This window comes from Meleagris gallopavo, chromosome 8, assembly GCF_000146605.3.
Source record: "Meleagris gallopavo isolate NT-WF06-2002-E0010 breed Aviagen turkey brand Nicholas breeding stock chromosome 8, Turkey_5.1, whole genome shotgun sequence".
In the NCBI taxonomy this organism is placed as follows: Eukaryota; Metazoa; Chordata; class Aves; order Galliformes; family Phasianidae; genus Meleagris; species Meleagris gallopavo.
The window spans coordinates 16,330,353-16,340,343 of record NC_015018.2 but is presented as its reverse complement, the minus strand read 5'-3'; the positions used below and the strand labels follow the sequence as shown (position 1 = coordinate 16,340,343).

At 56.3% G+C, this 9,991-nt stretch overlaps 1 protein-coding gene across 2 annotated transcripts in view; it reads left to right on the top strand.

Annotated features, from left to right (window-relative positions):
- Window positions 1-9,991, top strand: part of PSD (pleckstrin and Sec7 domain containing) — a 34,277-nt gene that overhangs the window by 15,458 nt on the left and 8,828 nt on the right. The window contains exons 1-6 of one of the 2 annotated variants that reach the window (XM_010714433.3): window positions 1-62; window positions 3,789-3,983; window positions 4,456-4,536; window positions 4,952-5,064; window positions 5,828-5,886; window positions 6,347-6,436. In XM_010714433.3, coding sequence (XP_010712735.1) covers window positions 3,832-3,983; window positions 4,456-4,536; window positions 4,952-5,064; window positions 5,828-5,886; window positions 6,347-6,436 — 495 coding nt within the window. In that variant the 5' untranslated portion in view covers window positions 1-62; window positions 3,789-3,831. The remainder of the gene's footprint in view (window positions 63-3,788; window positions 3,984-4,455; window positions 4,537-4,951; window positions 5,065-5,827; window positions 5,887-6,346; window positions 6,437-9,991) is intronic. The other variant, XM_031554426.1, reaches the window with a different exon arrangement.

Here is a 9,991-nt window from a genome sequence, read left to right as displayed (position 1 = left end):
TTCCCCGGGTAGCACCATGGCATCCGCGTGTCTGAAAGAGAAGCCGCCCCTCCGCCCGCCTGGTGAGTAACGGGATCTACGGCCCTGCGAGCCGCCGCCTCCTGAAATTGGTCCGCGAGAGGACGGCCCCCGCTGAGACCATCCCGGTCCCCGCGAGCGGCGGTGGCACGGGGCTGGGCGAGGACCGGCGGCAGCCGGGAGGAGGGCCGTGCTGCGGGGTGGCAGAACAGCTGTGTGAGACGGCGCCGAGGAGGAGCACGGTGCCCCAGGTTGGGTCCTACCTGTCTGTGGGCGCGGCGACGTTGGCGGGGCTGCTGGGCGATCTGGGAGCCGGCTGGGCACAGCTGCTGGACGAGGACAGCAGCACCAGTTCTGCCCACGCTTGGAGGCCGGCCTGGCTGACCTTCAAGTGTCCTCCCAGCCCAACTTCAATTTTGCAAGAAATGAACCAGCCCAGATCTCAGCTGTCATAAATCAAAGTCACTCCGCCGAGAGCAGTGGAGGGAGCTGCATTTATTTAGCTCAGCCGAAGATCCGGTCTGGTACATTCTTAGCAGAGATATTAGGGTGTACTGGGCGGAGGCACCGGGCACAGAGCCACACGTGTGGGGCACCAGAACCGAGGCAGTGCTGGGCTGCCCCGTGCACCTCACTGCCTCCCTGCCCCATCCATGCTGCAGGAATTAATCCAGATATCCCATGGCCCTTTTTGGGGAAGAAGGGTTTGTGGTAGGCATTTCTGAGTTGCTTGAGCAGGTGTCTCATGTGGCGACAGGATCTGGGTAACGTGGAGGCTCAACAGAATGCCCCTGGCTGGGTCCAATGGGCACCTGGCTGAGTAGTCTTGAGGAGCAGGGTGCTGGTGAGGGTTCCCCCACACACATATATCCCCCCTGGCAGTGGAGGCTGGTGGGCACCTTTAGTGCAGGCTCAGCTGAGCTGACAGCTTGTTGCTGCTCCACGGTGCTGGGCAAGCTCCTTGTGACAAGGTGGAGGTCGTAGCTCCTACAGCAACATGCTGCATTGCAGCGCAGGGAAGTGCTCCAGTTCTTCCTGCAGTGCTCTGAGCTCTCACCAGAGAAGGGATATTGAGGTGAGACAGTGAGTGTTTGGGTCCAGGAGATGTGCATTTGGCCTTGAGAAGGAAGTATGGGGCTCAGAGAGGGAAAATCTGGAGGCATGGAAGGAGTAGGGCCCTGGGCAGGAGCATGTGGGCTCAGAGAAGCGTGGCTGGTGCACGAATGAAGGAGAATTTGGGCCCAGAGATGTATTTGTGACTGGTAAAAGAATAATAACAGTCTGAAGTTGGAATATTTGGGGGTCAGAAGAGAAACAGTTTTGTTAAGGAGTATTTGGGACCAAGAAGTGAGGCATGTGGACCTTACATATGGGCTATCTTCAGTTCTTTCATTGCAGAATTGCTCCTGAAGCACTTTATTGCTGCTGGGCCCTGCCCTGAGCCCTGGCAGCAGCTGTGGGGGCCTTGCTGCCCACCAAGTGGGCACCCATCAGGAACAGGGCTGTGCTGTGGGCACTGTGGGTGCCGGTGACTGTGCTGTGCTGGCAGGGCTGTGCTCACCCTGAGTCTGCTCCATGGTGACTCATGCCAGGCACGCTGGAGATGCTCATACAATACCAAATTTGATCATTATTCCTTAAGTGCAGACCGGTTCTCGAGTTGGAAATGCATCTAAAGTAAAATTATTATCTCCGTGTTTCTTCAAGCCAAACTGAAATGTCACTTAGAAAGTACACTAAAAAATCCCCTGAGACATTAGGTCATTGGCAAGAAGATTAGCGTCACCTCAGTTGCCTCAGACGTGGATGTATGCTCTTTGCTCTGCTTGCTGTTTGCTTGAGGGTTGGGTTCCTGCTTTTCTCCTTGCAGGACAGGCATTCTCCAACCAACTGGGGTAGAAGGCTGCCATCAGTGGGGCACAGCCAAACTGCCCACACTGTTGCTGCAGGGAGGATCCCCCTCATGTAGCATCATGACAGTGGCTTGAGCACTGGGAGAAAGCCCACCTCATAGTGTGGCTGGGAGCCTGGCATTGCTCATACAGCTGTAAGGTCATGTTCTGCTGATATAAAGACCTAAGTCAGAAGTGGGACTTGGTGAGGGAAGGGATGGCAGATCCTGCAGGTAGAGCGACTTTAGGAAACAGACCGCAATCCCTGCATGCTAGTTTTAAGAAGCCAGGAAAGAGCCACAACCACAGGCTGGGAATCTGCTGTGAGATGGAGATGTGGAAGGTCAAGGAGGTTTTGTAGGTGACCCCACAGCTGGAGGTTGGCACTAGATGGGAAAGCTGAGTGCAGCTTGGGAAGAAGTTGTAGAGGAGTCTCTGAGTGCTGGGTTCACTGCAGGAGGTGCCATGCAGCAGCTGTGGCAGGGAGGACAGCCCTTCAGTGAGGGCATCAAGGCCCAGAAGGGTATGGGGAGATTTCAGTGATGTTGGTTGAGAAGAATGAAAAGGTCTTCAGGATGTCTGGGCAGCCGCTTACTTTGCAGGCAGTGATGAAGGAACGCTTGGGTTTTGTAGCCTGTAGTCTGTGGCCAGAAAGGCAACCTTGGAGCTGCTGGGATGGGCTGGGACAGTGCTGTGCTCCCATGATTGCAGATCGAGTTCTCTCAGCCATGACTTGCAGATGCAACTGGATTTACTTCTTGCTCCTGAAAAGAGATATCGCTGTTCTGGCTGAGGGCACAGCAGCTCTGTTCCAGCAGCCATGGCCTGGAGCTGCCAGGCCCCACAGTGGCCCAAGGTCTGTGCATCTCCCCTGAGACTCACATGGTGCCAGCGCTGTGATGGCCACAGACACATCCTGCCACAGGTTTGTGCCCAGACACTTCCCCATCCCGCTAGGATGCCAAGAGCTCCCTGAGGCGTGGGGCAGCCTGTCCCTGCTGCATGGGGCTCCTCTGGGACAGCATGAGCTGCAGCCCAAAGGCAGTGAGGAACAGCTTTGTCCTTAGAGATCGGCATGGGTAATTGGCTCAGGAGAGGAGGCCTTCTTAAAAGTCAATTAGAGACTTAAAAATAAATCAGATTGGAACAGTGCGAGGTCTGCCAGAAAATTTGGGCGAGGTCAGAATTGCTTAACATTCGTTGTTGATTAGATTCAACTTACTTTTTGTTGGGATAATTTGTGTGCGGCTGAGTCAGAGTGCTAGAGGCAGCCAAGAGCGCGCTCCCAGCATGGCCATGTAAGGCAGCGGGGCTGAGAGCTGAGGAGCAGCCCCAGCACACCGTGCTGTGCCGGAGGCTGGGGGGGTTCTCCTTCATCTTTGCTCTCTGTACCTCGCTTCTTCCCTCTGTGAATCGCTTTGAAGTTTGTGGATGGGAAAAGCCAAGTGCAGGAATTATGGTCTTCTTGTTTGGGGCAGAAACTGCACCCGAGAGCAGCACAAGGAGCTTGCCTGGGTTAAAAAAGGCGTATCGATACAGAGTACAGTGTGTGCACATTTCCACTCCACGTCTTGCTGCAGCTGGCCTTGGCAGAGCCTGAGCCCGCACACGAAGTCTCGCAGCTCAGACAGCTGTCCTGTCTGACCATGGCTGGTTTGGACATGGCTTTGAGGGCCTTGGTCTTGTCACCTCCTCTCTTCCAGACTCACCTCCAAGCCTTCCCTTAGCACTTAGCCCTGACCACTGAGCACCTCTAACCAGTATGGCCCAGCAGAGCTGCTGGCCCCCGGAGCAGGGCGCAGACCTGCATCCCCTGAGAGGCTGAGCAAGCAGGGGATCTGTGGGCAAACTAACGTGGTGTGTCCCTTCCCATTGCAGCGAGCACCCCCTGAGCCAGCTGGTTTCTGACTCGGACTCGGAGATGGACAGCATAGAGCAGCTGGCCCTGGGCAGCACCGACACACTCTCCAATGGGCACAAGGCTGATCTGGAGGCTGCCAAACGCCTGGCCAAGCGGCTCTACAACCTGGATGGCTTTAAAAAAGCAGATGTGGCCCGCCACTTGGGGAAGAAGTAGGTGTGGGTATTCACAAGGAATGGCCCATCCTGCATCATTCCTTCCTGCAGTAACTCCAGCATATCCACTCCATGCTTCCCTTGATGGCACTGGGCTGTCAAGGAACCACTGGCAGGACCCCAAAGACCTGTCCTTGTGACAGCTTGTCTATACCAGATGTTCCTCTAAAGGCAACATTCAGGTTTTGGTATCTTCCTACTCGCACTGCATCTCAGGCACTTTCAGCAAGGTGTCAGAGAACAGGGAACCAGCTAACTGATATACTGAATATTCCCACTGGATCTGTGGGTGACCCCTCTGAATTTCATGGGATGCTGGGGTGCCTCTGTCTCCAGCATGCTTCCCACAGCCCTGCTGTTATGTCTCCTGGGAGGTACCCAGCCCACCTGAATCCATCCCATCCCTGTCTGCATTTTGATGTCCTCCCAGCCTGGTCGATCCCACTCTCGCTCCCCCTTTTTCTTTCAGCAACGAGTTCAGCAAGATGGTGGCAGGAGAATATCTGAAGTTCTTCGTGTTCACAGGGATGAGCCTGGACCAGGCCCTCAGGTCAGACAGTCTGAGTGCAGCCATGTGCATGCGTCATGGCCACCTGAATGGATCCCAGCAGATCGTGCCCTCTGCATCTCCTCACCCCCACAGAGATCTGCAGGAGCAGGCAGACCACACAGACTTGGGTCCCAAAGCAGTCTCTCAGCCACATAAGCACAAAGGATCGTCCCTGGTTTTAGCTCCCCAGTCAGGCTCACCTAGGGCTGGGTTTCCAGGCCCTAAGCCCAGATCACTAACCCTAACCCTGACCTCCTCCCCCGATGTAGTTTCCAGAACCCAATGTGCCATCAGGGCTGAATGCTGTGGGCTGGATGCAGGGCCTTGAGTGGAGGCTGTGGGAGGGGACAGGGGGGTCAGAGGGACTGCTGCTGGGCTTCATGTGCAACCAACGCTGCTGCTGCTGCTTCTTCAGGTCCTTCCTAAAGGAGCTGGCCCTGATGGGAGAGACACAGGAGCGAGAGCGAGTGCTTGCTCATTTTTCCCAGCGCTATTATGAGTGCAATCCCAATGCCATCTCCTCTGAAGGTAAGAAGCTCTGTGTGCATGTGAGTGTGCATGTGGGTGTGCGTGTGTTCATTCAAGTTCTCATCAGCTCAATGGGAGTGCTCAAAATGAAAGTAGAATGCAGTCTGAGAGCGTGAACTGGTGCCTTAGGAGTCAGCCCAATACACATTTCCCTCAAATGACAGACATTTTAGACTTCTTTTTTTTTTTAAAAAAAAAACCTGCTCCAGTTGGAAGATGCATAATTAGGGCTCAACACATCCTTAATTCTGACCTTGAGCAGATTAGCACACGAGGCGAGAGAAGGCCCTCCTGAGCACACAGAGCCCAGCTCAGACCCACGGCTCAGGGAAGAGCCAGGTGAGAAAGTGCTGCTGCCCAGCACACAGGGCAGCACAGAGGAGCACCCAGCCTGCACTGTTTCACCTCAGTGTTATATGTCTTTGCACTCCCCCTGTGTGTGTTCATGTGCTGAGTCTGCTCTAGTGTGGCTCTGGGCAGGTGAGGTTTTGGCTAGCTGGCTGGAAGAAGGCTGTGCTGCTCCACTGTACCCATGCTAGGGGCTGGGCAATGTTAGCTGCAGCATCACTGCCTGGCTGAGGGGCTGCAGGGCTGCACGCTCAATCTGGGGACCAGCTTTAATCCAGTGGCCTCCTCTCTCCTCACCTGGGTGCCGCCAGCACCGTGCTGATGCTGTGTGCCACTTGCTTAGCTGGGAGGAGCGGGCTCAGAACTTCCATCTGTGCCCAGCGGCTCTAATTCCTGCCCTGTGCTTGTGCTGCAGACGGAGCCCACACCCTGACCTGTGCCCTGATGTTGCTGAACACAGATCTGCATGGACACGTAAGTTCACCCTGCCTCCAGCCCCGTCTGTCCCCTGCCCTTTCTGTTCCACCCGCAGGTGCCCCAGACAGAGCTGTGTATGCTGGAGACCTGTAGGGGTGAGCAGCCCCAGCACATCTGGGGATGAGAGAGGATAAAGACTGAATGAGAGAGGGAGATGGTGGAGAAGAGAACAGGGCTTTGAAGGAGATACACTGAGTTGGAAGGTACAGAGGGAGGTGAGGAAGGAAGAGGAAAGCGAACAGGAAGACGGGGTGGGAGCGAGACCCCAAGCCTTGCTGGTGCTGGGAGCAGTCACACCCAGTTTAGAGAAAGGAAGCTTCTTAAGGCCCCCAGTCTGAACACGGCAGGCAGCTTCCCATGCCTTCAGGCAGCCTCCCCAAGCCCCAGGCTGCTCCTGCCAGCTGCTGTCCCCTGGCCCCAAGATAAAACTCATGTTTTTCTTCCCTGACTTTCCCAGAACATCGGAAAAAGAATGTCCTGCTCTGACTTCATTGGCAACTTGGAAGGACTCAACGGAGGCACTGACTTCCCCAAGGAGCTGCTCAAGGTAAATTTGGTTCTCTCCCTAGCCAGCCAAGCCATAGGAACAAGGGCAAGAGCTTCAGGTGGGATCACATGGATGGCTCCATGGGATGCAGTGGAGGTATTCATCCTCATGCTTGTGTCAAGCTGCTGGAAAAGGCAGGGTCAGTGGTGTTACCTTGACCCACAGATTTCTCTCTGTGGTGCTGAGGCCAGGGGAAGGGGCAGCACGTCTAAGAGTGACTGTATTTGGCCACCGCTGGGACCTGGTGCCAGCAGCCTGAGCTGGTCCCTTCCTGAGAGAGGAAGGAGGCTGGCCTCTTCCTCACAGAATTGCTGGGAGTCTCAGCCTCCAGTCTCCAGGCAGCTGCTCTGGTCATGGGAGGTGGCTTTCCATCCCCAGCGTCCCTCTCTCTCTCGTGGCTGTTTCTCGACCGCCCTGACTAACACAGGAGCAGCACATCCCCACTGCTGCTTACAGGGAGGAGCTGGTTGCTGGCTGCCTTGCAGTCCTGCAGCACGGAGGGGACAGCCTGACCTTGAGCTGATGCATGAGCAGAAGAAGTGGTGTTGACACAGGCTATGGGATCTGGGTGTGCTGGGGACCAGGTGCAAGGAGCAGCTGAGGTGGTCTGGGAATAGGGATCATCCCCATGGGGCCCACAGGGCAGAAATCATCGGTATCTGTGAGGCGCTGTGGTTGGAGAGCACTGGGGCTGTGGGAAATGGGTTCCCACAGGGTGCGAGCGCCACTCCTGTGGGAGGTGCCTTACAAAAAGAGGCAACATGGGGTAAAGAGCTGAGCTCTGTTTTCAGCCTTTGTGGGTCTATTCCTGGCTGTGCTGCTCGCCCCATCATTAAGGGGTTACCAGCAGTGCTCAATAGGGCTGTCCTCCCTCCTGGCCCACGCTTCTCCTGTGAAAGGAGCTAGAAAAAATTCTTCCCTAATTTTAAACCCAGCTCCAGAAAAGGCATTTGCCAGAAGAGAAACGTCCAAAATGAAGACCCTGAATCTCTGCCCTCCCCCAGGGCTGCGTTGTTCAGGGGCATCTCAACCCCACAGGTCCCTCTGCAGGCTCATTCTGAAACCCTCAGTACCTTACAGCTGGATACTCTCAGTGCAGGTGCTGCAGCTCAGCTTCCACCCCAAAAGATGCCCAAGCAGGCACGATTGCATTATCTCATCAGATCTCAGCCTGCACGAGATAGGGCAGTAAGCACATGCTCCAGCAATCTGCTGTGTGGAGGGTCAAGCTCTTCACCTGGTGCAGGCCAGCACTGTGGGGCCAGGGGCTGCAGTGCTGCACCTGATGATGTGGGAGCACCTCCCTGCACATCGCTGCCTGCAGCGGGGAGGCTGAGCTGCTAAAAATGGACTGTTCCCTCTGCAGCTGCGGAGCTTCCCACAGCCGCTTTTCAGACGCCTCTGTATCAGTACCGTGCTGGGGAGTGGGAGCAAAAGGCACCTCCGAGGTGGTGTGTCAGGGGCAGGCTGCAGTTTCTCCATCACTCCCTCGGGAGCCCTGGCCGTGCACAGGGCCTTGGGGCAGCTGGAATATGCAAAGTGCTGGGCAGGGAGCTGCATAAAAGGCAGAGGGGCCAGGTAACTCCTGGGCAGCTTTTGCCAGGCTCAGTGGGAGAATGTGCTCTCTCTGCCCGCTGTAGACTTTGGCTCCTTGGTCCTGTTGCAGGCTTGGGCAGCAGAGAAATGAGGAAAGTATTTTCTCCCTGCAGTAGCCAGCGCTAGTCCCATTAACCTACATAGAATGTTACCTCCTCTACAAACCTGGGTCCCCCACCTGGGAACTGAAGCTCCTCTGCACGCACAGCTGGCCAGCTAATTTTAGTGCTGCAGGAACACATGCGTTTTCTAAGCACAGCAGGGGAGGGGAAGGGCTGGCAGGCTTCAGAGGGGCTTCCCAGAGCCCAGGGGCAGCTCACGGGCAGCTCCAGCAGCACAAAAGAAAGGTCTTGGGGCTCTTCCCAAGCCTGCCCAGCGCAGGTGCTAACACACCAGGGAGGAGGGATGACTCCCACCCACAGCTGGAAGAAGGCTGGGGACAGCAGGGCAGCATTGAGCAGCTTCAAGGGCACAAGGCCCTGTGACTGGGCAGCATCAGGAAGGAGCATCAATGGGGGACTACATTTTCTCCCTCTTTGGCTGCAGAAGTCCCAAGAGAAAGGCAGCATGATGCCTGAGAGCAGGTGGCAGCGTGAGTCAGACACAAACTTTATCTGCTACAAGATAACGTGCGTAAACACTCAAGAGTTTCCTGCAAAAGGAACCAAAACACTTAAAGCTTGTGCTTTCATAGCTGTGCACCACATCCCCCTCACCAGCATGCCTTGCTGTGCCCCTTCTGCTGAGCTAAGGCAGTGATGCTGCCCTGCTGGGCAAACACAGCTGCTGGAAGCCACCTCCCTGACAACTCCTGCAGCCATGCTCCACAGGCAGAGCTCAGCCTGCCTGGGTGTCCTCACCACCCGGGGATGTGGGAGCTCACAGTGCCGTGCTTGGGGATGCCTATGCCTGCAGGCTGCACTTGGACTGCAGCAGCCAAAGGAGCACAGCTGCCCAGCCAGCATGGAGGGAAGCAAACTGGTGTCCTAAGCAAGAGGCTTAGCCCTGGGACCCAGCCATCCTCTTGTAGGTGTGATTTCAGCCCAGCCCCCAGGTCTTCATTCACAGCTGTTGACTGTGCATCTCAGACATGGATTTGACTTTTACGCAACTGATCAGTCTGGGAAGCCTTAGATCTTCTGTATCTTTGTTCCATAGCTTAATCTTGTGCTTTGCTGAACCTTTAGATACAAAACCAGTTCAGGCCCCCTCCTCCCCAGCGCTGCTTAGCAGTCAGCACTATCTGTGCTACTTTCCAGCTTGGGAGCCCAGAGCACTTCACAGCTGTTAATGAATTAAACCCCAGCATGCAGGCAGCCCCACGGGAAGGGGTCCTACTCCCAGCTCAGGGGCACAGTGCTTAGATGATCTACATGCTGGGTGAATGAGGAGCAGATGTGGGAAGTGGGGCTGGCTCCCACCTCAGAACTGGGGACACAGTTGGACTTTCTCAGCCTGACTCCCCCGGGTAGCACTCTACAGACCACTGACCTCAGGATTCACTGCCCTGCTCCCATCCCAGAGCAGCCTGCTCTGCCCTGCAGGTTTGGCACGGCAGTCACCATGCCGAGCAGTGACGACAGTGGAAAATTTCCCCTTCTCCCCTGGCCGCATCTCCTCCTCAGTCACGCCTAGGCGCATCGATCCTCATCTCGGCTCCAAGGATGATCGGCCCTTCGGTCCTGCACGGAGCGGCAGCGCCCTGCCCGCGGGGCAGCTCTGACTGCGCTCGGAAGACCGAACGGAGGTTAAGTGTAGGACGGGCACCTGAGGATGGGAGGGAGCGGGCGGGAGCACCCCAGCTCAGCGTCACCAGGGGCAAGTTCGGTGCGCCCCAACAAGCGCAGGCAGCCGCTGCCCTCCCGCCTCACACCCCGGTAAGCTCCGTGGTACCTGTGCGGGCGTCCGGACGCACGGCTCCGCACCGCCGCGCCCCGAAAAGCAGCGTGCCGGCATCCC